General features: G+C 46.8%; 1 protein-coding gene and 1 long non-coding RNA gene across 9 annotated transcripts in view; one reads left to right on the forward strand and one right to left on the reverse strand.

Annotated features, from left to right (window-relative positions):
• LOC140517257 (uncharacterized) overlaps positions 1-27,523 on the forward strand; it is a 42,341-nt gene that overhangs the window by 10,920 nt on the left and 3,898 nt on the right. For 3 of the 8 annotated variants that reach the window (XM_072628361.1, XM_072628359.1, XM_072628360.1), the window contains 18 exons: positions 8,150-8,247; positions 8,363-8,450; positions 10,242-10,388; positions 12,019-12,254; positions 12,827-13,016; positions 13,922-13,989; positions 14,300-14,336; positions 14,816-14,862; positions 15,055-15,118; positions 16,694-16,758; positions 20,178-20,343; positions 20,576-20,617; positions 21,613-21,672; positions 23,123-23,196; positions 25,615-25,696; positions 25,938-26,085; positions 26,647-26,717; positions 27,367-27,472. In XM_072628361.1, the coding sequence (XP_072484462.1) occupies positions 8,150-8,247; positions 8,363-8,450; positions 10,242-10,388; positions 12,019-12,254; positions 12,827-13,016; positions 13,922-13,989; positions 14,300-14,336; positions 14,816-14,862; positions 15,055-15,118; positions 16,694-16,758; positions 20,178-20,343; positions 20,576-20,617; positions 21,613-21,672; positions 23,123-23,196; positions 25,615-25,696; positions 25,938-26,085; positions 26,647-26,717; positions 27,367-27,472 (1,789 nt within the window). The remainder of the gene's footprint in view (positions 1-8,149; positions 8,248-8,362; positions 8,451-10,241; positions 10,389-12,018; positions 12,255-12,826; positions 13,017-13,921; positions 13,990-14,299; positions 14,337-14,815; positions 14,863-15,054; positions 15,119-16,693; positions 16,759-20,177; positions 20,344-20,575; positions 20,618-21,612; positions 21,673-23,122; positions 23,197-25,614; positions 25,697-25,937; positions 26,086-26,646; positions 26,718-27,366; positions 27,473-27,523) is intronic. The other 5 variants (XM_072628362.1, XM_072628366.1, XM_072628363.1 and 2 more) reach the window with 4 other exon arrangements.
• LOC140517260 (uncharacterized) lies at positions 18,633-21,687 on the reverse strand. The gene is made up of 2 exons (XR_011971523.1): positions 21,517-21,687; positions 18,633-20,283 (listed from the first exon to the last, which is right to left on the reverse strand). It is a non-coding gene; the product is annotated as an uncharacterized lncRNA (long non-coding RNA).

Consider the following 27,523-nt stretch of genomic DNA (forward strand, 5'->3'; position numbering starts at 1 on the left):
CATCCTGTCCTCTTGAGTTAAGGATGGTTCTCTTCCACAAGATTTAGAACCTGGTGCCCAGCAACCGTAAAATCAGAAATAGAATCAGGGTTTTAGTGGGAAACATAAAAAGCTGTGTGAGTCCATACTAAATTGTAGATGCAACTGAGACATCTTGATGAAGATCATAGGGTCATAGATTCAAGCTGAAAAGGACCTTAGAAACCACTTAATCCTACACTTTCATTTTCTGAATGAGGCACCTGAAGGCTGGAGATGTTAAGTGACTTTACTAGGTTCTGGAAATTTGGGTTGAGGGCAGGACTAGAGACATAGATTTGAGAAACATCCCCAATGGTAGCTGAAGGCCTGGGAGTGAGTGAGATTGCCAAGGAAGAGTGTGGAGAGAACAGAGAACAGAGCTAAGGAAAGAACCTTGGAGAATATCATATTTAAGAACATGGGAAGAAGATGAGCCAGTAGTGGAGGCAGAGAAAGGCTATCCAGGAAGGTCAGAGCAGTCCAAGGAGAGTGTGGTGTCTGTAAAGCAGGAAGATGAAGAAAAGGAGGGTTTGGCCAGCGGTCCAATTCTACAGAGAGATTAAGGAGTAAGAGGAGTGGCGAGAGATTAGTAGATCACTGGTGACTTTAGAGAGAGCAGTTCCAGTGGGTTAGTAGTGATAGAAATCAGATGGCAAATGGTGGAAAACAGAGACTAGTAAGATAAGAGAGTCAGCTTTGAAAAAAACCATTGATATCTTTTGTTTTCATATCACCTTCATTTCCAATTATATCCCTATTCCCACCCAGAGAGCCATCCCCTATAATAAAAGAATAAGAAAGACTCCCCCCCAAAAAATCAGTTCAATAAAACCCATCAGATTCTGACAGTACCTGCAGTGTCACACTTATAGTACCCCATCTCTGCAAAGAATCCTCCCCTAAAGATCCAGATACATTGTAAGCCTGGCCGCGTTGGCACTGGGCCCGATGTTGGCATGGAGATCCTGCCTTTGCCTGCCTCTGACAGGGGAGAATAGACTTTGCCTTTACCTGCCTGTGATTGTGTGGAAAAACAAAACACAACACTTGAAAACCCAGGGCCCCATTCATGTTAATTCTGTTCAACAAACACACATTAAGCATTTGCCCTATCTAAGGGGCATTCCTAGGTTCTGGGAATTCAAAGAAAAAAATTGAAATACTGTAGTCCCTGCCCTTAAAGAGCTTATATTATAGGTGGGCTATGTGCACAAATGGAGTACAAGGAAAATGGAGGAGGGAGGGAAAAAGAGTGTTAATAACTTGGGCAGGGGAATCAAGGAAGGGAGAAGGCGCTGCCCAAACTGGACCTGGCAGGAAGGTAAGCCTTCTTTGAGATGAGCAGGGAGAAAGTCACGTGGTGGCTCTGTTCTAGTTCCATGATGTCTTGCTGCCCTTCCTGCACTCTGGTTCAGCTGCAATGGCTTCCTTGCTAATCCTCACATAGCCCTCCACTGCCTCCCTCTGCACTGGCCCTTAGCACAATGTCTGGCATATAGTAGGGGCTGTACAAATGTTTATTCCTCACTCTTCATCTCTCTCTCCTCTCATACCTAGTATGTTCTCCCTCTTCATCTTTGCTTTTCTCCCTTATTCCTTTCCAGGCTCAGCTTCACATCCATCTTCTACCCAATGCCTTTCCTCATGCCCCTCAGCTGCTAGTGAACCCCATCCCTAAACAACCTTTATTGATTCTGTCTACACCTCTGTATATGCTCATCACCTCCCTGTGGCAGGTCTCCTTGACAGTACAGGCCATCTCATTTTTGTCTTTCGATCTCTCCTCAGTACCTAACACAGTGCCTGGCACAGAAGAGACATTTAATATGTGCCTTTTAAATTGGTTGGTTGGTGCAGATGGGTACAGGGCTAGATCTGACGTAGTCCTGGGTTCAAATACCACCTTTGCTGCTTACTACCTCTGTGACTTTGGACAAATCCCATAACCGTTCTTGTCCTTAGTCTCATCATAGGAAAAAGGAGAGGGTTGGATTTAATGATGACTAAGATACCATCCAGTTTTGAATGTGATGCTATCATTCTATGAATACATTTCAGGAAAAGGGAAGAGTTTGTTCAAATGCATGGAGATGGGAAATGGAATACCAAGTTCAGGGAGAAAAAAACTAGTAATCCTGTTTAGTTAAAATGCAGAATTTATGAAGCCGAATAATGTGAAATAAGACTATAAGGTAAATGAGAGCCACACTGTGGAGAACTTTAAATATTATGCTAAGGAATTTGTATTTTTTTACTAAAGCAACAGGGAGCCATGAAAGGCTCTTGAGTACTGGAATAACATGGACAGAGCAGTTGTAGGCAGTTTGTGGAGGATGGGTTACAAAGAGGAAAGATTAGAAGGAAGGCCAATTAGGAGGCTATTTAAGTAGTCAGGTAAGAGGTAATAAAGACTTGAACTAAGGCAGTAAATCTGTGAATGATGAGAAGGGAATGGGTACCAGATATGACATAACAGTAGAATTGATTTGATGTGGGAATAAAAAAGGGGGAAGAGTTAAGAAGGAGAAATTGGGGAACTGGGAAGATAGTAGTGCCCTTAAAAGAGATGGACAAGTTTAGAGGATTGGTGGTTTAAGGTGGGAAGATGCTGTTTTGGACATGCTGAGTTTGAGATAACTATGTGACATTTTCTAAAGGAATTGATGGGAGACAGACAAACACAGAGAGACAGAAAGAGAGAGAGAGAGAGAAAGAGAGAGAGAGAGAGAGAGAGAGAGAGAGAGATTGAGATTAAGGGTGAATAAATTTATGCATCTGGGAGTCAACCAAAGAGAGAAATTACTGAGACAGGAGAGAAGAGGGCCTAGAATAGGCCCCTAAGGGAGATAGAGAAGGATCTAAGAGGAGAAGCATGAAAGAATTATTACGAAAACCAAGGCAAGAGAGAGTGTCTGGGAGGAATGGATACTCAACCTTATCAGAAGTTGCAGGATGGTCAAGGAGGATGACGACTGAGAAAAGATGGTTGGATTTAACAGTTAAAAGATTGTCAATCAATTTAGAACTAGAACTGGCGGGGGAGGAGCCAAGATGGCGGAGTAGAAAGACATATATATGCTAGCTCCGAAACCCACAGCCCATAAAATACCTGTAAAGAAGAATTCCCAACAAATTCTGGAGCAGTGGAAGCCACAGAACAACAGAGTGGAGGAGATTTCTGTTCCAGAGAGACCTGAAAAACTGACACGAAAGATCCGTCACACACCAGATCCAGAGCAGAGCCCAGCACTGCCTTGGCTGCGTGGCACCGAGAGGAGCAGATCCGAGCAGGCTTCAGGGACAGAATCTCCAGCAACCGCGCAGGTCCCTCCACCCACAGGCACTAAAGGTCAGTGAGAGAGTCTTTTTGGCTCGCTGAGAGGGGAGCAGGTTGTCCCCATAACTCAGCCCCCCTTGGGAGGCAGCAGCTCAGGCAGCAGCAGACAAGGGCTCCCAAAGCAGGCAGGAGCTTGGATCCATTGTTGAAGGTCTCTGCATAAACCCCCTGAGAGAACTGAGCCCTGTGTAGCAGCCCTGCCTCCACCCAAGCACCTGAACTTAATCTCACACTGAATAGCAGCCCCACCCCCGCCAAAAGCCCTGAGGCTGGGAAGCAGCATTTGAATCTCAGATCCCAAGCGCTGGCTGGGTGGATCTGGAGGCGTGGTGGGTGTGGAAAGGAAACTCAGAAGTCAAGTCACTGTCTGGGAAAATGCCCAGAAAAGGGAAAAAAAAATAAGGCTATAGAAGGTTACTTTCTGGGTGAACAGATATCTCCTCCCATCCTTTCTGATGAGGAAGAACAATGCTTACCATCAGGGAAAGATGCAGAAGTCAAGGCTTCTGTATCCCAAACATCCAGAATAAATATTCAATGGGCTCAGGCTATGGAAGAGCTCAAAAAGGATTTTGAAAATCAATTTAGAGAGGTGGAGGAAAAACTGGGAAGAGAAATGAGAGAGATGCTAGAAAAGCATGAAAAGCAGGTCAACACCTTGCTCAAGGAGACGCAAAAAAATGCTGAAGAAAATAACACCTTGAAAAATAGGCTAACAACTGGCAAAAGAGGTTCAAAAAGCCAATGAGGAGAAGAATGCTTTAAAAAGCAGAATTAGCCAAATGGAAAAGGAGGTTCAAAAGCTCACTGAAGAAAACAGTTCTTTCAGAATTAGAATGGAACAGATGGAGGCTAATGACTTTATGAGAAACCAAGAAATCACAAAACAAAACCAAAAGAATGAAAAAATGGAAGATAATGTGAAATATCTCATTGGAAAAATAGCTGACCTGGAAAATAGATCCAGGAGAGATCATTTAAAAATTATGGGACAACCTGAAAGCCATGATCAAAAAAAGAGCCTAGACATCATCTTTTGTGAAATTATCAAGGAAAACTGCCCTGATATTCTAGAACTAGAGGGCAAAATAAGTATTCAAGGAATTCACTGATCACCGCCTGAAAGAGACCCAAAAAGAGAAACTCCTAGGAACATTGTGGCCAAACTCCAGAGTTCCCTGGTCAAGGAGAAAATATTGCAAGCAGCTAGAAAGAAACAATTCAAGTACTGTGGAAATACAATCACGATAACACAAGATCTAGCAGTTTCTACATTGAAGGATCAAAGGAATATGATATTCCAGAAGTCAAAGGAACTAGAACTAAAACCAAGAATCACCTACCCAGCAAAACTGAGTATAATACTTCAGGGGAAAAAAATGGTCTTTCAATGAAATAGAGGACTTTCAAGCATTCTTGATGAAAAGACCAGAGCTGAAAAGAAAATTTGACTTTCAAACACAAGAATGAAGAGAAGCATGAAAAGGTAAACAGTAATGAGAAGTCATAAGGGACTTACTAAAGTTGAACTGTTTATATTCCTACATGGAAAGACAACATTTGTAACTCTTGAAACTTTTCAGTATCTGGGTAGTTGGTGGGATTACACACACACACACACACACACACACACACACACACACACACAGACAAAGAGAACAGAGTGAATTGAATAGGATGGGATCATATCTTAAAAAAATGAAATTAAGCAGTGAGAGAGAAATATATTGGGAGGAGAAAGGGAGAAATGGAATGGGGCAAATTATCTCTCATAAAAGAGGCAAGCAAAAGGCTTTTTAGTGGAGGGAAAAAGAGGGGAGGTGAGAGAAAAACATGAAGTTTACTCTCATCACATTCGACTAAAGGAAGAAATAATATGCACACTCATTTTGGTATGAAAACCTATCTTACAATACAGGAAAGTGGGGGAGAAGGGGATAAGCAGGGTGGGGGAGATGATGGAAGGAAGGGCAGTGGGAGGAGGGAGCAATTAGAAGTCAGCACTCTTGGGGAGGGACAGGATCAAAAGAGAGAATAAAAGCAATGGGGGGCAGGATAGGATGGAGGGAAATATAGTTAGTCTTACACAACACTATTATGGAAGTCATTTGCAAAACTACACAGATATGGCCTATATTGAATTGCTTGCCTCCCCAAAGGGAATGGGTGGGGAGGGAGGGAGGTAAAGAAGTTGGAACTCAAAGTTTTAGAAACAACTGTCGAGTACTGTTCTTGCTACTAGGGAACAAGAAATACAGGTAACGGAGTATAGAAAGTTATCTGGCCCTACAGGACAAAAGAGAAGATAGGGACAGGGGAAGGGAGGGATGATAGAAGAGAGGGCAGATTGGTGATAGGGGCAATTAGAATGCTCTGTGTTTTGGGGTGGGGGGAGGGGACAAATGGGGAGAAAATTTGGAACCCAAAATTTTGTGAAAATGAATGTTAAAAGTTAAATAAAAAAAAAAAAAAAGAACTAGAACTGGGAGCCAGACTGCTAAGGACTAACATGTGAATAGGAGATTGGGAAATGAAGCTCAGTTTGGCAGTGAAAGGGAAGAGGGACAGAAACCAGCCTGAGCGAGTAGGGTGGTGGAGCCAGCTGGAGAGGAGGACTCTTGAGAGCTGATTATAAAATTTTTTGTGAAAGCATTTACATCTTGGAAATCGGCTAACACCACAAAACAGGGCTTGCTGTATTGTTCTGTTGATTGTCTAGACTTGAGAAAGTATTGGAGAAAATGTTAATGATAGAGATTCAACTAAAAGGTGTGTCCTAGATGTATTTTTCCCCTCAGAGGTCTGATTGTTAAACATTTGCTAGCAAACCACTGGCTTGAGGATTGAGTAATGGTTTTTAAGAACGAGATAAATATGGTGAGCGAGTGCATAGGCAGGAAACGGGAAGAGATTCAAGATGAAAGAGGGGTACTGATCCATGCAGCAAGCCCCCAGATGGGACAGGAAGGGGGCTGACCCTTTCTTTTTTCCAAAGAGCCTTCTATCTAGCTCTGATCTGAGAGAGATTGTCAGAGGAACCTCAGAGGCCATCTAGTTTAGCCTCATCTTTTTACAGATGAGGAGTGATTTGCCCAAAGTCACACAAATAGTGAATTTGAGGGGTGGGGTTTGAACCCAGGTTCTCTAACTCCAGATCCAGTCTTCTCTACATGGTCTTACTTCTCTGGGCTTTGTCAGCAAATCTTCCTTCCCTTAGTTCAAACAAAGTAGGGACAGTGTTAAAATATCTTTGCTAAGAAAATTAAAGAGAGGAAATAAATTGAATTAAAATTAAGTGGAGAGGCCCTGGAACTCTGTGTGGTAAGGAAGCAATATTCTTGGAGTCAAGCCTGGCTGACATCTCCAAAGTGACGTTCTTGCTCTTCCTCCGTTGGGACCAGTATTCCTCCTCAGGCCTAGCCCAGGCTTGTTCTCATCCTGAGTAAATCTCAGCTTCTGTGCCTCCGACACATATCTCAGATTAACCAAGGTCCCTAACTACTAACTGAAAAAGTTGTGCAGCTTTTTAGTTCTCGAGCTTCCCAGAATTCCAGAGTTCCACAGAAGGAAAGAATCTTAGCAACCATCTTATGCAAACCCTTCAAGCATCTCCCCTACTTCCAACTCAACAGGGGGTCATGCAACCTTTGCTTGAAGAGTCCAGGCAGAGCGATGGCATGACCTCCCAGGGCAGGCTGTTTGGCCTCTTGGCAATTCCTGGAGTTTGGTGGGAGGAAGGAGGTGACAGAGGCTTTCTCCCATGCATGAGGATTTTGAGGAGCAGCATATGGCTTCTACTTAAAGGCCTGGAAAGAACTGTGGCCCTGAGTTGTGAGTGACCTCTTCACACATTTCTGAACCACTCCTCCAATATGGGAACAGATGGCTTCTCTGCCAGCATGATAGACTGTCCTCTGCTCTCCTGGCACACTACCCCCAAAGGCTTTTGCCCTAGTGTTCCTGGGTCTGCCCTCCGGGATCCAGCACAGCAAAGTCTGATTCCTTTTCCCCTTGGCAAGGCTTTGAGTATTGGTTGTCTCTAGGCTTCCAAATAAGCTTCTGTTTTTTGTGATCCCAATTTCTGTTAGTTCTCAGCCCAACTTCAGGGCTGCAAAGGCTGATCCTTGGGTTTGATGAACACCTCTGTCCTGGGCCCAGCTGTGAGCTCTTCCCATTTATCAATTTCCAAAGTGATTTTTCAACTGGCTTCATGACTCTTCCCAGCCATATTCCAGTAATTTACCCATGTGATAAGAGAAGCTGTAATTAAAGAAGGGAGCTGTCAGGATGTGGGTGCCAGTTTGATTTGTAACTAATGCTACTTTTCTCTTTGGGTCTCCTTTGTCCCAGGCTGGGGTGCCTCCCTTCAGGCACTGGAGTACTTTAAATCCTGAGATCAGGACACACTGAAGGACTTGGGAGAAAGGAAACTTATCTAGGCAGGTCAAAGGGGGTGGGAAAGGTGCAGGAGGGTGAGGGTCTTCAAGACATCTCTGGTAGATCATGCATGGAAGGCCCAGACTGCACACCCATGACATTTGGAAATATGCTCCTGGATACCCAGAATGAGATACCTCCAAATCTAGGGTTATCATCTCTGGAAGGTCCAGAAATAGATCTTTGGGACAGGCATTGGACAGCGTTCCTCTCTCATCAGTGGCCCCAGGTGGCAGCCCCAAGTATGTAAGCCCCTTACTCTGCCCCCTGCCAGGGATAAAAGTCAGGGGATGAGAGGAAGGAAGGCCAGAAAACATCTCTTCTTGTTTCCTTCCACTTCTCCTTTTGGGGCAGCAGATGGAACGCTCTCTTTTTCGCCTGGAGTGGGAGAGAAGAGAACTGAAGAGATCCAGAAGACAGGAGCAACAGCAGGACAGAGAGCTATACAGCAAGTGAGGAGGGTGGGACCAGAAGGTGGTGAGGGCAGAGGGAGAAGGGTGGGGGAAATGGGCAGCAGGAGGGAAGGACCCTCCTCCCTTCCTCCCCTCCTCCCATTCTCTCCTCCAGAATCCTGCATCTGCAGGCAGAAGTGATGAAAGTCAAGCTGTGTTTGGACAGAATGAGCCAGCAGCCCCTGTTTGTAGAGGACCCAGAGGTGAGGATGGACAGAAGGCAACCTGAGGACCTCACCTCCTACTCCAGGGAAGCCTGCACCTGATCCCTGGGTCTAGACACCAAAGCAAGAGGGTCAGGAAGAGACTGGAAAGGATGGGGTAGGGTGGGGTGGAAGGATGGGCAGTGACAGCTGTCAGCCAGCAAACCTTCTTGAGTTACCCCGAGTACCCAGCACTGTGCGTGGGGGAGGCAGAGGAAAAAGAAGGACCCATCTCTAACTCAGTTCATCTTCCAATGGGAGAAGAGTCACATGAATTAAATAATTAAAGAATAGGGGATGGTATAAAGTCAAGGGTCAATGGGAGTCATGAAGCCTTGTTCAATATAGGAGGTAGAGCAAGGAGGTTGGAGGAATCAGGGAAGGTGCCTTGGAGGCTGTGGGCCCTGAAGGATTTGGAGAGGAGAAGAGAAGGCTTTGATAGGGCAACAGCATAGAAAAAGATTCAGAAGAAAGAATGAGCAGTCATTAACTAGCAATTTTGGTGCCAAGGGCAAAGTTCGCTTGGAGCAGGCATCTTGAAATATACCCTTAGTTAACTTTCTCAGAGAAGTTCAGTTGTGAGTGGGGGAGACCATAGGATATAGCCTGGGGGGCAGTGGGGTTAGCTTAGCAGAGTGCTTGGTACCTTGTAAGCCCTTAATAAATGGTGATTGATTGATTGGGGTGAAAAAGGAAGTATGCCATGCCTCTTATGTGAACTAATTCTCCTAGAAAGAGAAGGAATGGACCAGTGAGTTCATTCCTCTGGCATAGAGAACTCCCTGGTGAGAGAAACTCCCTCTCTTAATGATGCAAGTTGGCACCTTCTAGTCTGAGAGAGTGGCCTTACTCTCTCAAAGGTTCATTGACCTGCCCAGGATCACACAGTCAGTATGTGTCCAAGATGGTTTGAACCAATGTCTTCCTGCACTTGTGTCCCATTCTAGTTATGGCTCTGGAAGCAGGCATGGGCTGTGTGGAAGGGAGTGAAGATCTCAGAGTGGCTGGAGCAGAGACTGTTTGTTGGGGAGTGATGAGAGATAAGGCTAAATGGGTAGAGAGGTGCAGGCCTTGAATGCCCTTGAAATCTAGGCAAGGAAGTGTAGGCTCTGGACAAATTTGTGGACCAGGTAGAATTCTGGAAAACTCTCTGTGTGGTTAGGTTAGTCTTAGGAACCTTGGGATGGCTCAAGAACATAGTGAAAGATGATGTCCTTTGACTAGAGGCTGTCTGTATTCTCTGAGCAGAAGGAGTCCAGCCTTAGACTTGAGGGTCAGGGAACTAACCTCAAGGTCAAGCTCCAGACATTGTTGACCAACTAGAACTCCATCCCTCAGGTACCATGAAATGGCAGAGATGTGTCCCTTTCCCAGGTCAGCCTATCTGGCGTCAATTCTTCTTTGCAAGGTCATTGCTGGGACCTCCAATGAGGGGATGTGGAGGACTTTAGTGAGCAGACTCCTACTTAAGAATGGGAGACAAAGAGTGAGGCTCACCACAGAGATCGATAGGTTAATGGCCCAAAAGTAGGCCACTTGGTCAGTGTAGACCAGGGGTTCTTAATTTAGTGTCTGTGACCTTGTTCTTAAAAATATATATTTTTGTAATTGAATTGCAATATAGTTGATTTCCTTTGTGATCCTGTGTATTTTTACGCATTTGAAAAGATTGTTCTAAGAAAGGCTCCAAAGGTTTCACCAGACTACCCAAGGGGTCCATGACACAAGAAGGATGAAAATCTCTGGGACAGAGGGATGCTGATGGAATTTAAGGCTGGTTTTTATTTCCAGGAGAAGCCACAACAGGAACTGAGCTCTGATGCCAATGAGACTCTAGAAGGCCAGGGGGAAGTACCACTTGAGGGCCCAAAAGCCTTTATCCCCCAGGAGTCCCAGGATATGACCTTTCTCCAAGAGGAGCTGGTGATCATTAAAGAGGTAACTTTGTCCTGACTCCCTCTTCCTGGGTCACCCCCCCCTGTCCCAGCCCTTCTTGGAACTTTAACTTCTGAGAATTCAGGTCAGAATCCTAGAATCTCACAGCCGCAGCAGGCCTTAGAGAGCAGCTGATCCAATTCTCTCAGTAGATAGGTGGAGATGATGGGTGGGAGGAGAGGCATATATGCTTCCCCAAAGTCTCACAGTAAATTATTGGTAGAGCCAGAGCCAAGCCTCAGGCTCTCTGGAAGGTAGCCCAGCATCCTTTGCACTGGAGGAAAGGAAGGGAAAAGTGGTAGAATGTGTCTCGGTCTTCCTCTTCCAGGAGAACTCTGACCCAGATGGGGCCTGAGTACAGAGGGAGATAATGAGGGAGCCCTACAGGCCCCACTGGGACTTTGTGCATTCCTTCCCCACACCCCTCACACACACACCCAATCTCAAGATATCTTGTATAATTGTATATGTAAGCAGTGAGGCCAGCTTCTCAGCAGGTTCCCTAACTTCCAAGGAGACTCATGTATCTTAGAATGGTCTAACCACACAAACCTGCTCCAATGCTGCTTTACTAATGTCTCTAAGTCTTTGACTCATGTGCCCCCAACTTGATTAGAAAAACCATATACTAAGCCTCTTTAATACTGAATTGATCAGCAAACATTTATTAAATGCCTGCTGAATACTAACAAGTGGCAGATACTCTTGATTCGTGGACAGAGAATGAAACGTTTTCTACTCTTAATGAGCTTATATTCCACTGGGGAAATAGGAAGCCGATATAAGATATATGTGTAGTTGATATATGCAAATGTGTAAATATATGGTTTTATATATACATGTATATAGGTAATAAATGCAAATATATACAAGAGTTCAATACAAGGGTACATAAAGACAAAAAAAATTCCTGAAATGATCCCTGACCTCAGGGAGCCCACCTTTTACTTACCAAAGTAAGACATCAACTTTTCTGGATCAGGACATCCCCTCTGTCTCAGATGGTTCCCTAGCCAGGATGTGGCCAGTGGAAAGATTCAGACCTGACACCAAGGTCATCTGCATCCCATATCGTGCTGTCCCTGGCATTCAACTTGGGTTTTTTTTAACATCTATTTAATAGTAATAATTAATGATAATAAGAATAATGTTCAAAGGCCCTCCTTCCATTGGTGCAAAGCCAAAGTCCTAGGAGCTTGCCTGAACTTAGGTGACTTGCTCAAAGTGTCCAGCTAGTGTCCAGGGTAGAATAGGAACTCACATTAAGCTTCTTGACCCCAGGCCCAGTGCCTGTTCCACTATGCCTCTACAATGAAATAATAACAACAATAATCCTACCCTAAAGACCTCATCTAATGCCTAGTCACCTTATGGATGTGACCTTGGGGTCTCAAAGGTCATACTGGCAGAGTGTGCTTTGGATGGTCCTACTGAGCAGGAAGAGGTTGGGGGACAGATCTGGTGATTAACTTTACATCTTTTGTCCAAGAACCAAACAGTCAATTGATTGTGCCAGGCCTGCTATGTGCTGGGCCCTAAGTTAGATGGACATGAGTGGGACTGGTGAGAGGCCAACCCCAAAGCAGTGGAGAATGACCCACAGTTCTTGGGCTGGGTATGGGATCCTCCCTAGATGAATGAGCAGCTCTCCTCAGAGCTAGGCCAAAGCCACCAGCAATTGAGGACCTGTCTGGACCAGCTCTACCAGCTGCAGGCAGAGAAGAAGATTTCCCACAGCTGGCTCCAGACCCTAGAGACCGAGAGAGCCCAACTGGTGGGGGAGAACTTGGTGCTGTTGTCTGTGCTCCAGGAGCAAAGGGGAAGCACTGAACTGGGGCCAGCTGCCTGGCAGAATAGTGAGGCCAGTGGGTAAGTGACTCTTTCCCTTTAGGGATCTCAAAGCTCTTTGTTATGATGTTCTAAGCCCTAAACCTCAGCTGATTCAAGAAGCAACAGAAAACATCACCATCACAGAAGAGAGACCCAATGAAAAGAGAAGGCCCAGACTTGCCAGTTTAGGGACAGAATGGGTGAAAGTATCCAGTCTAGTAAATCCTAATCGAGACTGTCATATCACAGACTCATTCTCCTTCTTGAAGCCCCATAGAACCTTCTGATAACCAAATGTTTTTTGGCCTATTTAGCAATGGCCCATTTAAATGCAATCCCAATTAAGTACTGCAGATCTATTTAAGGGATATCCTATTTCAATGGAAGAGAGGTGGCATGGCTCAGACCCTACCTCAAGATGCTCAGGGTAGAGAGGGGGTTAATTCAGACAAGCTGAGGAGTCACAGCGGAGAAGGCTCAGTCCTCCCAAGTTGAGAGCCACATGGGCAACTTCAGAAAATGATAAATATGAGCTGCTACAAAAGGCAAGAGAGTAGTTCCCAAGCTATGAGATGTGCATAGAGGACTCCTTGTCCTTCTTCTTTCCCTAGCCATCCTTGGTTCCAAAAGGGGTTGGCAATTCCCCATGAAGAGCAAGAGGAGGAAAGATCATGCCCCAGGACCCATCAGGAGGTAGTTCAGTATTGGAAAGCACGCTGGCGCCAGGTGGCAAATGAGTTGAAATTCAAGGAGGAGGAACTGGAGATGGTCCAGAGGCAGAGGAGAGACTGGTCATGCAAGGTGGGCTTTCCTTGCACGCCCTTTATGGTTCTCCCACCCAGTGCCACTTCTCTAAGATTCCCCCCTTTCCTCCACTCCCCAGAATCCCCTTGTACTCCTGTCTTTCCCATTGGAACGTGCTCCTTTCCTCCTATGAATAATTACCTACCCATGCCCATACCCATACCATAAGTTTGCCAAAAGGGGTCAACCCAGTGTCCTTGGGGCCTTCCTTACTTTCTTAAAAAAACTATTAATTCCTTTTTTTTATGTCACCTTCATTTCCAAATATCACCCTAGCTCTATCCAGACATTCCTTGTAACACAGAATAAAAAATGACAAAAAAGAAAAAGAAAAAAGCAGTTTAGCAAAACTAACCACCATATCAACCCCATGTGACAGTGTATACAACATTGTACATGCTTAGTCTCCTACCTCCTCCAGGAAGGGAGGGAGGTATATTTTGAACAGGCCAATGCAGATCATCACCTTCCTCACTTTCTCTTGACATCTCAAGGATGCCTATGGAACACATGGGCTGCCCATTGGTTATACTTTGTTTTCCTCATGTAATTGGCCCATTTTCTTTTCAGAACATAGATTTCTTGGAATAAATCCTCACTTGTAATGTGATGCAATCAACTCCCTCCTAGCCTGGGCATTTTCACTGACCTTTGAACTCAATTTTAATTGTTCAGAGACTGTAGCAGTCTATGACTCCAATGCCATGCAAAACATATGCATATTGTATATGCAAATGAATACTCATTGGCACAATGTCAATCAGACTTTCAAGCACTTCTCCCTGCCCACCTGACTGGCCATTGTGAACTCTTCCTTGCTCAGGACTCTCTAATGCTCTCAATAATTCTCCACCCTGCTCTATCCATTCTTCTTTTCCAATTTCCTCTCTTCTCTTTCCCAGATCCCCTGGGTCCAAGAGCTTCTCTCAGGGGAAGAGGAAGATCTGACTGAGAAAGACCCCATGGGCAGGTAAGTGACCTCTGGACTCCAGTGGCTGCCTGATGGTGTTTGGTTCTCTAGGGAATGGAGGGTTGGGGGAGACTTATTTGGAAGCTGTCTGGGAGGAAGGGTGGAGAAAGATTTCCTTGTGTCTCGTTGATGGAAGGAATAATCCTCACATTGGTTAATGGGTCTTCATGAGCCTTAAGGATCAGAATTGTAGTGAGGTTAGACTGGAAGAGGAAGGTAAAGAATCCAGAGTGAAGAGTAGAAGAAAAGAAAGAAAAAAGGAGGAGAAAGGAGAGCTTAATGTAGGAAACTGACAGTATCTTTCTTTCAGGACAAATGAGACTGGTGAGCTGGAAGGAACCCAGCAGGTGAAGATGAATTGATGTCTTTCTTCTGGGGAAATGAGAAAGAGGACGATTCTTCTGCCTCTCCTCTGGCCTTGCTTCTGTCCTCTCCTGCTTCTTTCTGTCTCTCCTCTGCTCTCTGCTTCTATTTCTGTGTCTCTCTTTGTCTCCCTTCAATTTTAGTTCAATATCTAACAGCCCTAATTGAGGGAAAATCTTTCATTGTATCTAACTCAAATCTGTTTATCGATTAAACCCCATTTTTCTGGTCTTCTCTCTAGTCAGTATGTTCTCCTCTGTATCAGGGTCTCATGAAATTTCTGTTAAACATCTGACCCTTCTTGTGACATGAAAGTCTGGGCCAGGGTTCCCGCTAGGGACCAGTGTTGGATGGCTTGAAGGGTGGAGGTGGAGACCCCTGGGGTCAAGCTGAAAAAGTGAAGGGAACCAGAAGGGGAAGAATCAGCTTCAACTTTTCCTCCCTTGCTCCTGATTTCTCCCAGGACTCAAGCTCACTAACAGAGAAGATAGAATATCAGAAAGATCTCCAGTAAGTGGGGAGTGGGGAGAAAAGAAAAGCGTGTCTTGGGGAGTTTGGGTCACTACAAAGAAGGCCCTCAAAGAAGACAGGAGCCATCTCAGAATTGGGGAGGAGAAGATGGTGAAACTTCTTCAGAAGCCGGATCCCCAGACTTCTCACATTCATGAATCTTTTTCTGTCTTCTCCCTTCCCCTCCAATAGAAGCAGGATGAAAATGCTGGAGCAGGAAAATGCTCAGATGGCACTGGAGATCCGAAGGTGGAAGGTGCTGATGGAGACACAGCTTGGCAGTCTACTTCCATCTTCCTTTAGGGTTTGAAGAGAGCAGAGTTTGTGGGGAGAGTCAGGATGCCAGTGCCTAGCAAAGGGACCCAGCCTGGTTTCTAGGATCTACCCTTTCTGGCCCCTCTATTGCCAAGTAGCTGTGGTCTGGGCTCCAGGATTCCAAAAATTGGGAGTCTATCAATTCGCCAAATCCAGAATCCCTGCTCATCAGAAGGTTCATAATCTCTGTAACCAGGTGTCCAAGAGATTTTGAGTAGCAGCATTTTCTAATAGAAGAGGCCATTGACTGGAAGGCAGGTCATCTGGGTTCTGGCACTGGTTCAGTCACAAACATGCTGTTTGACTTAAGAGAACATCACTTCACCAATCTGGACCTCCATTTTCCAATTTGTAAAATGAGTAGAATAGTCCCTATGGGCCTCCCTCCCAGAAGCTCCAGTGAGATAATGCACAAAGTACAAAGCCCATGGTTTTGTACATGGACAGCACAGGTCCAGGGTTTGGGATTCCTTCTCTCTGGTTTAGGAGAACTGAGCCTCCTCAGGCTCTTGGTCCTCCATGATCTCAGCCCACCAGCCCTGACACCTGACTGATGCCTCCCTTCACTTCTGTCCCCAGCTGGACAAGGCCCCGATGCTTCAGATCAAGCTGGGTGCCTGCAAGCAGGAATTGGAACTAGAACAAAACTTGTGCCTGGCCCTGCAGCATCAGCTTCGGGGTTCCCCCCAGAGGACAGAGCCCCCACAGACAGTGCCAGGGCCAGGACCATGCTCCCCTGGGACCCTGAAGGGGGTGGAAGTCCAGTCCCAATGGGACATGGTAAAAGCCCATAGCGAGTACCTGTGTGTGATTGGGTGAAGGGGATAATGAAGTCTTTGAGGGCAGTCATGTCATATGCATCAGAATAGGGGCTTCTTGGGGCAGGACTAATGTCCCCCCTGCCTCCTCAGGAGACCTTTGAAGGCAGCCTGGGAGCCTGTGACAGCCTATGACAGAGTAGAGTCTCTCTGAGAGTAGAATTATGTCTCCAGTATCAGACTAGAGGCCTCCAGAGGGTAGGTGAGTGTCTTCCCCTCATATCTGGAGCTCTCTACCTTTCTTTGTCTCTTCTAGACAGTAGGACTGTACATAAGGGTTTTCTTCATTTACCCTGAGGAACGGAATCCCTAGCTGTATGGTAGACAGAGGAAAAATCTTGGAATCAGGTTACTGATATTGATATTAATACTAGCTGTGGGATGCTGGGCAAGTCACTTAACTTATCAGTGGTCCTAGAAAATTCTCCATGGTTCTAAGTTGCAGACTAATGACTGATCTGCAGTGGTGAAGGGAGTTTTCACACCAGAAATTCCCTTTAAACAGTTGAAATCACAAGGCTAAACCAAGGAATGAAAAAGAAGAAAAAACTATTAGAGTCCTTTGAGACTTAAAGGGTAGGAGCGGTACCCTTGGGCATCCTTCCCTTCAGCCTCTCCAGTTCCATTCTAGACCCTGCTCTATGCAGCCATTGGATTTGCCATGGGGTCACCCAACCAGCAACATCCTTCTCTCTCAGCAGTTCCAGTCCAAAGCAGAGCCTCAGAGAACCCTCCAGGAACTTCAAGGATCTTCATCGGGAAGGTAAGCTTTCCTCTCCCATTTTGTCTGAGCTCGTCCCCTCTATCTGGCCTAACCCTTTGGGTGGATACTTTGACCATCCTGGGTCTCCTACAACCAAAGTTACTCCACATGCTTTCCATTGCCTATACCTTCACACTTGGTAAACTCGCGCCCTATACCCATCTTCTTCGGGAAGCCTTTGGGAATAAGGGGACAAAGATGTGTTGACAATGCAATGTGGTGACCAAAAAACTAACCATGATTTGGGACTGCATTATGGGAGACAGAGCACCCAAGGTAGGGAGGGGATCATCCATAGTGTTCTACTCCATCTGGAGCATTGTGTTTGGTTCACGGGGCCATGGTTTAGGGAGAACATTGGTACCCTGGAGACTGTCCAGAGAAAAGGTGTCTACCATGGCAAAAGGCTTTGAGTTCATGCCATGTGAGCACCAATGGAAGGAACTGGGGATGTTTAGCTTGGAGAGGACTCAGTGACAGCTGCCTTTTCTACTTGGTCCCAAGGGCAGAACCAAGAACAAGGAGGAGAAGTTGTAAGGAGGCAACTTTAGGCTTGAGGTCAGGATAATTGTCCTAACAATCGGAGCTGTCCATAGAGGAGCAGGAAGGGATGCCTTGGGACTTACCAGATCCCTCCTTTACTGGTGATATGCAGGTAAAGGCTGGATGACCTCCTGTCAGGGGTGTAGTAGAGAGGATTCTTGTCCTGGTTGGACTAGATGGTGGCAGAGATACCTTCTAATTCTAGACAATTCTGATTCTGGATTAACCCAGAGTCACCATCCCAACTTCTTTTGGATACAAGACTTCATTTTTTCCTGTTTCTTCCCTTCTGGCCCCACAGGGCACACATGTGACAGTGTACCCTTGAGTGCTCCAGGACATCTTCCTCTTTGTTTCTCAGTCTCTTCCCTCCTTGAACCTCAGTTCCTTCATTGGTAAAAGGGGGACAATAGCATTTGCCCTAACTGCCTCACAGGAGTTCTGGGGGAATCAAATGAAAGTACTTGTGGAAAAATAAGTTAGAAACACAGGATACAAATAATCATAAATCAGGTGTAATGACTGAAAATAGGATGAGGGAGGGCATCTTTATTTATTGCTCCTCATGCTTCCCTGTCCCCTGCCTGCCATTATCATGCTCTTTTGACCATATAGGATCATAGATTTAGTGCTAAAAGGGGACTCAAAGGGCATCATTTTACAGATGAGGAAGCTGAGACTCATAGAGTTAAGTGACTTGATTAAGGTCACACAGGTAGTAAGCGACAGACCTGGAGCTGACTCACTCTTTTCTGTTGTATGTCCCATGCTGCCTCCCAGAACCTCAGAGGCTCCTGAGCCCAATCATCTAGTGTCACCTTCTCATTTGGCAGATGAGGCTGTGCCTCGGGGTCAAGTGGTTCACACTAGATATGACAGGGAGAAGGAGGTAAGCCTGGAGAAACACAGTCTCAGACCCTTAATGGATGGATTTGTAGTGTCTCCTTTGTGACTAGCAGAAGGAAGGATGAACAGCAGTCATAACAACGGTGCTAGGAAGGCAGCCTGGGTTTGGTATTTAACCCTTGGCCAACTTTGCCTGTTCCCAGCTTCCTCCTAGCAATCTTCCCCCACCCCACTCCCCTCCATCCATCCCAAACGCAGCTGCTGGGGCTATCGAAGTCATTCCACAGCCAAGCAGGAATGATGATCCCTGAATCGTTTGGATTGTGTGCACCACCCCATGTCTCCACCAGGGGGTAGGTTGGTATAACAGAAGGATTCTTAGATGACCAGGTGGTAGCTGTGGAACACCAACTGTGGTCCTGACTCTACTATTAACAACAGCTGAAGTCGTCCTGGGTTAGTGCTGGAATGAACCCTAGAGGCCATCCAGGCTACGCACTTTATTTTACAGACAAGGAAATGGAGGTTCTTAGAGGAAAGAAGGCATTCTCCCAAGGCAACATATAAAAGGGAAGAATTTGCCCTTGGTCGGTCAGTCAGTCAATAAGCACTTAACAGTGACTGAGTGCTGGGCACCACAGATGTGGAGCGGGAAGGCCCCTCAGAGTCTAACCCTTCTCATTTACAGATGAAGAAACTGAGACCACACAGGTAGAAAGTGTCAACAACAGGACTTGAACCCAGATCCTCTTGATCCAAGGTTCTTCCCACTATACCAAGGAATCTGTGAACTTGCAGAGATTTCCAGAGGTCCATGAACCTGGATGGAAAAAAAAGAACATTTTCATCTTTGTCTTCACTGACCTTTGCTTTCCTTTATAATACTCTGTGTTTTATTTTACGCCTTTAAAAACATGATGGGGTCCTTGGGCTTCTCTGGACACTGCCCAGGGGTCTGGGACACAGAAAAAGTGAAGACCATCTCCCCTTCTTGTCGCTCTCCTTGCTTTACAGAGCACCTTCCATAAATGAGCTAGCTCATTTGCTCCTCTCCATCTGATACATGAGGAAAAAGAGACCAAGAGAGAATAAGTATCATGCTGCCTCTCCAAGTGATCTTGAGCGAGTCACCTGACAGGATGGACCTCAGAGGCCCCCTAGTCTGACCCATCCCTGAACAAGAATGGCCTTGCTGTCCCATCAGACAAGTTGTCATCCAGCCTCTGCTTCCCGTGGGAAGGTGATCTGGATCTCTTGAGGCCACCCATCTCACTTTAGGATACCCCAAAATTCAGGGGGTTTTACCTTTGGTGTATCATGGAGCCTATGGTCCCCTTTGCTGAATCATGTTGTTAAATACATACAGTAAGATACACAGAATTATAAAGAAAACTATATTGAAATAGCTAACCAATTTTTTTTAAGTTCACTTAGTTTAAGATTGTTGCTTAGTTGTTAGGAAGTTTCCCCTGATATCAAGCCCAAATTTGCCTCTTTGTAGCTTCTATTCCTTGATCTCTAGGCCTCGGTTTCCTTATCTATAAAATGAGGCAGTTGAACTAAATGATTCTAAGTTTCCTTCCTTCTCCAGTTGTTCAGTCATTTCAGTTGTGTCCAACTCTTTCTAATGCCATTTGGGGTTTTCTTGGTAAAGGTCCCAGAGTGCTTTGCCATTTCCTTCTCTAGCTCATTCTACAAATGAGGAAATTGAGGCAAATAGGATTAAGTGGCTCGCCGAGGCTTACACAGCTAGGAAATGTCTGAGGCCAGATTCGAACTCAGGAAGATGAGTCTTCCTGACTCTAGACCTGGCACTGTATCCACTTTGCCACCTCTAGCATTCATTGATTGGATTGGTGCTGTCAGTGGGCTATGAGCTCCTTGGGCGTCTCCTTCCTATTCTTCTCATATGTGCACTGTGTATGTTCAGGGAGATGGAAAAGAGTGGATCATCCATATCGCTCCCAGCTCCGGTGGTACCTCTGAATGCCAGGTGGGAGAAACCCACTGGAATCCTCTCACCCTCTTAGTCCTCAGGTGCCAGAGTTGCTTCAGTCATTTCAGAGAGACACTCAAGGGGGCCAGGAAGCAGGAGCTCCTGCGTCCTTGTCAGAGGCAGAAATCTTAAGACAGCAGCTGCAGAAGGAGAGAATGTTGGGGCAAGAGCAGGAGCAGCACCTTCAGAACCTTATCTCAGTAAGGGACCCTGCCCACCTACTAACCACAAGATTTGTTTCCTGGGTATATTGCTGGCCCTCAGTTGGTCTGTCTCTCCTTCACTCACTCCCACACCCTCAAATCTCCAGCCTCTGCCTCTGGAGGATGTCCTTGAGGATAGTTGGGGATGGAAAGTCTAAGGTCCAGGGTCAGTGTCCTCCTGCCCTCTCCTCCCAGCCCAAACTTTTAGAACATGAGGATTTCTTTGCAGGAGCTTCAGGAACTGAAGCTGAGGAAGCCAGAAGAACACAAGGTAGGGTCCTGGGATCCTGGGGAGTGAGAGGGCATCTTGTCCTGGGCCTTTCTCCCAGGGAGCACTCACTACACCTAAAAGGAATCAGTTGGGTCAATCCTAGACAATATATCAAGGAGCACTCACTTAATGGTCCTAGAATCAGGACCTTGGACAGAGGAAGAGTCCCCTTTTTAGAGGCCTCAGGCCCCAGCTAACATGATGGTGGATCACAGAGATGAATTCTGGGGCCTCCCTTAGGGGATGGAGACAAGGCCCAAGACCTTTTCAAGTCTCAGATCCCCTGAGTCTCTGAACCCTAGACAGTGCAGTTTCTATCAACCACCATTAATTTCAAAGTCAAGTTCAACTCATTTTCACTGAGTTCCATACTCATCTACACTTGTTGAGACTAGAAGAGATAAAGGGTTTCTTTTCCCAAGAAGCTCCCAGTCTGGTTGGGGAGGCAAGGTCCACAGATGTATCAATTAGAGAACAGTTCAGACCTGGGAATCTGATTATATTCTGTAGGAATTCAAATAAAATCTTATATTTAGAGTTGAAAAGGACCTTAGTAGCCTTCTACTCCAACCATTTTCATTTTATAGGAAAACTGAGACACAGAGGGATTAAATATTTTGTCCAAAGTCACAGCTAGTAAGCGTCTGGGACAAGATCTGACTTCATATCTAGCACACTTTCCATTGTACCATGATGCCTCTCCAAGAAACTAAGGGATTCCCATTCCAGGAGTCACACCCAGGAATCTTAGCCATTAGAACATAGGAGAGCACCCAAATCTTCCCAAAGGAGTTCAATCCGAGCTGAATCAGTCAGAGGAGAATCCTGAGAGGTGGGAGGCAGACTCAATGATACCTAAAAGACTTCCTTGTCACACCAACTCTCTTCCATCAGTGTACCTGAGATCCTGACAGATTCACCACTAGCTAGAGTCAACTCCTTTTCTGGGTCAGCTTGTCTCCAGACTTTGTCCTCCTGTGTCTGTCTGTCTCCAGGCTCTTCTGCTCACCACCCAGGACTCTGGACGACAGGGGTTGGAGACTGCCGAGAATCAGGTACTCCCAACTCTCCCTGCCCCCTCCATGCCTCTGCATTTCCAAAATCTCTCTCCTAAGCTGGGCAACTTCCCCCCCCCCCAAGAAGCAGGGCCCCATGTGGTTCCAGGCTTTGGGGAGGGATGGCTGGGCCTTTGTGAGACCCAAGTGAGATGACTGGGCATGGGATGGTGTGGGGAATCAGAGGGCAGGTAGGAAGGAGCCAAGGAACTGCTACATTGGGTGACTGACCAGAAAAACATCTAAGAGGCAACCCTTTCCCTGGTTCTGGAGTCACCCCTGGCCTGCTCCATCCCCAGAGATCTCATCTTTCTTCAAGTTCCCTTGAGATAATTTAGTGAAGTGGAAGGAACCTTGGGTTTGGAGTCCTAGGGCCTGGGCTTGAATTCCTACTCCACCAACAAATTACCTAAATTCTCGGACTCCTCTACAAAATGGAGACATTCACACTTGAACACTCCTCCAGGGTTGTGGGGGTGAGGAAGTCTCTCCTTTCTTCCAAAGCTCCTTGACAGGGCTGGGAACCCAGGGGCTCGGTAGCATTGCTCCTGGGGTGGGTCATTTCCATATTCTCTGGCCACGTGTGGACATCTTGCGTCCTACACTTCAAGTCACTGTCTTTCCAGGGACCTTCTGGGTCTCCAGTGATGTGTCAGATCTTGTCCTTGGGAAAACTCTTAGTCTACTTAGAAAGAGAGAGACAGGAGCTGATAAGAGAACAATTCTGCTGTCCCTATGGCCACAATAATGAAAATAAGAATAATGGAAGCAGAATTAACTGACATTTACATAGCACATTGGTGTTCATGAAGTGCTTTATCTCTCCTCAGTATCCTCGTCACCCTGTGGTCTGGGTCACTCCCATTTTACAGGTGATCAACAAGGTTAAGTGACTTTCCCTGGTTCACACAACTAGTTAAGTGTCAGAGGTGGGACTCTAACCCAAGTATTCCTGACTTCAAATCCAATCCACTATATCAAAATGCCTCAAAGTTTCAGGGAGTTTGTAGAATCTGATGTCTGGAGGGGCTCAGAGAATGGACAGAGGAGGGCAGGTGGGGTGTGGTTCAAGGCAAGAAAAAGTGTGACTGAACTAGCCAGGTTCAAGTGGGAGAGAGGCAGGCATCCAGACAGAGGGGCGAGGTTGGAGTCGACATTCCAAAGGATTAGGTGGAAGGGCCTTGGGAGAAGTCTGGCCTCCACAATGTGGCATGGATGATAGGGAGATCAGGAAGGCCCATGGGATGCCTGTCAGTCCATTTTACAGATGAGGAAAATAAAGCCCAAAGAGGAGAGACTCTCTCATGAGGAAGACTTCAGGGGTTATTTCTTCCAGGCTGGCACCTGGCATGGCAGGAAGTGGAGGCAAAGGGAGGCCTGAAGGTTAAATGTTCTTGCCCTCCTAGGCCCCTGGCCCACCTGCTCACCCTCCCCTCTTCTCTCTCTCTAGCTCAGGGAGAGCAGACAGGAAAACCTAAGGCTGGAGCTCCTGGTGTCATCTCTACGGCAGAAGCTGGAGGAGAAGTAAGGAACCGGGGCCACTGACTCAGTCCAGGAGGGCGGAGAGGAAGGAAGACAGGCCAGGGAGACAAGAAAGGACAAAACAGGCTTTGGTTCATCTCTCCTATGCTACCCACTGAGGCCTGCCTCTGCCAAACTTCCCCTCTCTCTGCGGTACCTGGGACCAGGTTCTCTGTCTTCCAAAGGGATGATGGGCCAGTCAGTTAAGCTGCTTCTGCTCATAGGAAAGCCCCAGCGAGCCTTTCTCTTTTCTTCAGTCCTCTCTCATGCAGTGTCTGAACACAGAAACCCAGCCTTCCATTCAGGGCAGGACCTTCCAGGGCCATCCCAGGAGGGCTCCACCAGCCTCTGCCTGCAATGAGTCACAAGTGATAAGGACTTGCCACTTACTAGAGCAACTCAGGGCATTTTCAAAATTGCTAGAAACATATTTAAATTTCTTTTTAACTTAAGCCAAATCTTCCTTCTGCCCACTGGCTCTAATTGTAGGGAGAGTCAGGATATTTTTCCTCCCTCCTTCATGTGAAAGCCTTCGGATATTTGAAGGTTGCTGCTGTCATAGGATCCTCACTGGAAAGGAGCTGAAAGATCCTCTAAAATAATCACTCCATTTTAAAGATGGAGAAATTAAGGTCCAGAGAGGCTAAAGAATGTGGCCTTAGGTTCTAGTTGACCACAGGTAGAAGAGACAAGATTGGACCTCGGGTCCTCTGATCTAACACTCATTCTCTTCAGTTTCCTCAACACTAAACAATCCCAGTTCTTTTAACCTATCCCCAAAGGGCATAGAAACCATGCTTCTCAGGAGCCAGTGTCCTCCTACCTCCCCTCCACACACATACGTAGACACCCATAGACGCACAGACACACTCACCCACAAACACATACACACATACAGACATACTCTGTATCCTATGGGCACCTCCTCATTCCCAGGGGGGACACAGAACACAGAGCCAGCAGACTCTTTTCCTACTAGAGCCAAGGGTCTGGGGTGGTAGAAGCAGAGGGCTGCCCACCATTACCAGACAGTTGTCATCTTCATCATCTGTCTGAGGCAAGGCTGGGAAGGTTTCTTCTTTCTAGAAGAATCAAGAGTAGAGAAGGAAGTGAAGGTGGATAGGTGATAGGATGGCCAGAGAGCTAATGCTTTGATCCATCTGCATCATGGACCCAGGACTAGGCACTGTGTGAATAGAAGCAAAGAGGCCTGGACACTCGGTCTCTGCCCTTAGAGAGCTCCTCATCTAATGGGGAAAAGTGACTCTTGGTCTTGGGAAGCTACAGAACAGGCATTGTCCTATCCCTGCCCCCAAGGCTTCTCTTGTTTCTTGGGAAAGAAAAGGGCACTCTCCAGCCAAGTTGGCACATCCTGAGTGTTCCTGGGTAGGGGTGAGCACAAGGGTTCAGGCACAGAGAAGGAACTGTCTGCATTCCCCTTGTGCCTAGAACAAACCTGCTCTGAGCAGCCTTGCCTCATGGGCACACTCTGGTCCAAGAGCCCCAGGGCATTATGCACTTGGCACCAGAGACCAGAAAGGAGGTGGGGTAGGAGGGAGGGAGGATCTACACCAGAGGGGCTCACATCCTCCTTTCACACTTGATCTGAAGAGAGTCCAGTCAGCCCCAGTATGCAAGGAATCCACACTCCTCAAGTTCTCAGGCCCAGCATCTCCTCCAAAGTCCCCCCCCCCCCCGCCATGCTCCCAAGTACGCATGAAATGTGGGACCAGGAGTTAGCATGTGATTTCTGGTTCAGTCTTATGTGAGAAGGTCAGCTTCTCCATGTACTTTGGAGCCTTATTCCATCCACAAACTGACCCCTAAGCCTAGGCATAGACTGATCCTTAACCTTGGCCCCAACATGATGACCCTTAACTAAACAAGCCAGCTTTCAGAGACAGTTACTCACAAGAGTTAGAATTGTGGAAGTGGGATTGTGGAAAGTGGTTAGCACGGTCATCTTTGGACAGTTGGGACTGGAGTAATGGAGAATGATCTTGGCTCTACCTTGCTGGCCCCTCCTTTTACTCCTTTAGAAGGAGCTATCTGGTGGAAGTGACCTAGGTAGGCTCATATAGTGCTGGACATCTATTCCAACCCCCTCAATTTTACAGATAAGGAAAATGAGGCCAGGGTTAAGAGTCAAGTGAGTGGCTGATCTAAGGGTCTCTCTGCCTGGGGTTAGGGATTCATCTATGGATAGTGTTCACCAATCTGGACCTCAGTTTCTCCAAGTTATGCTAGAGATGATCTCTAAAGTTCAAAGTTACACTGCTGGTAATGACAGTTAGTACCTGATGCACTGGTTCTTCAGGCTATTTTTGTTACCATTTAGAGACCCTGAGGAGGAGGAGGGCTGTGAGCCTTTACTAGAGCAGTTGGGCATTTGAAATTTTAAATGAAAATCTATGTTTACAGGGAGAAAGCACTGAGGGAGCTCCAGACCCCAAGGGTCTCTGAGCAGGGGCAGACAGAGATGACACCCTCCTCCCTGCTTAAGGTAGCTGCCAAGGACACAACTGTAGGGGAGGGAATAGGGCGGGAGACTGGAGCCAGGCTGGGGTGGGAGGACTGGCCAAAGGGACAGGAATGGGGACAGGGATGGAGTTCCTACACAGGTTGAAGAGGAGAAGTTTCAGAAACATAGATTGATCTTGGGCTCAAATTACTTAGTTATTGGAAACTGACCCAAAGTGGCTTTGACAACATGGTTCATGGAATGCCAATGTCCTTGTACCTAGAAACTGTCCCTTAACTCCCCATCGGGCTTCAGCCAGTTGGTTCCAGAAGAACTGAAGAGGGGTCCCCAAACTGGCTGGGAGGGGGTTCCACAGAGTCACTGCACTCACTGTAATGCCTTCCTGGAACAACTGGACAAAGTGCTTCAAGGTGAGTTCCCTTTGACCTCTGCCTGGGGCTGGGAGAGGAGACTGGGTCCATTTTCAGTGTGATGCCTGAGCAGAGTTTTATTGGCAATGGTTTGTAGTCTTATAGAACCATAGGGAGTTGGAGCCAGAAAGGATCAACTGTTTTTTAAGAAAACTGAGGCCCAGAGAGACTGTGACTTGTCTAACATGGCTCAGAAAGGTTATGCCAAGAGAATGAGAACCCTGACTCCTGGTTCCTGAGCTGCCCCTTGGGCCCTAGACTTTCCTGTTTTGCATATGCTTTGCAAATGGACATGGGTTTTTACGTCACTTACAAATCAGGCTCTATCACTCCTTTTGAGATAATTCAGGATCCTTGTTTCTCTAAGGGTGTGGATGTCTCTTCTTGGCCCCTTCCCTGACCTAAGTCCCCCTGGGCAGGCAGTGCCAGGTTTGGGATGAGGGGCAGGGGGTGACCAGGGCTGGGATGAGGGGCAGGGGGTAACCAGGGCTGGGATGAGGGGCAGGGGCTGACCCGGATGGACTATGAGCTTCTAACTTCTGGACCCTGGAATGTCTCCAGGTTGGGAAGCGTCTTCCAAACCAGCAGAGGAGAAACCACAGGCACTGAGGCAGCTTCAGAAAGTCTTGGAGGTAAGTGTCCCCTTTCCCCACTCAGAGCACTGAGGTCCTTCCTCCCAGAACGGGAATGTCTCAAACTTTTCCTTCCAGGATCTAAGGATGGGCCAGCAGTAGGATGGGAGGGAACAGCATGGAACAGGAATGGATTGGCTGGGCTCTCAAGTGCCTTTGATGATCCCAGCACTCACCCCCTTCATTGGTCTTCTCCCTGCCTCCTCCCCAAGAGGTGGCTGGGTAGAGCAATGGCTAGAACACCAAAGGCCTTGGAGTCAGCTAGACCTGAGCTCACATCCTTCCTGAGATGCTCATTACTGCTAATCATCATCATGTGATGTTGTACATGTGCTGTCTCCCCTGATTCTCACACCAACCCCATGATGTCAGTGCTGTTATTCTCATTTACAGATGAGAAAACTGAGACTGAGGAGTTAAATGACTTGACCTGGGATACACAGCTAGTACAGTATGAGGGAGTATTTGAACTCAGGTTTCCCTGACTTCAAGACTCTCTATCCCTTTTACCACCTAGTTGCCTCATGGGACCATGGGCAGGTCATTTCATCTGTTAGCTTTAACTGAGGGGGTGGGACAGGGGTTTGCTCAGTGCCTCATAAGAACCCTCCCAGCTCTAAATCTGTGATCATGTGATCTTCAATCCAAGGGTCCCAACAAGCATGCCCCAAAGGGGGGCCGAGCTGCCCGGAGTGACCTGAGGGATGTTGAGCGGGTCAAACAGCAGCATCGGCTGGTGACTGAGCAGGTACGGGGTAAGCCTGCTTGGAGGTGGAGGAGTCATGGGGCTGGGAAAGAAAGCAAAG

This window comes from Notamacropus eugenii, chromosome 1, assembly GCF_028372415.1.
Source record: "Notamacropus eugenii isolate mMacEug1 chromosome 1, mMacEug1.pri_v2, whole genome shotgun sequence".
NCBI classification, from domain to species: domain Eukaryota; kingdom Metazoa; phylum Chordata; class Mammalia; order Diprotodontia; family Macropodidae; genus Notamacropus; species Notamacropus eugenii.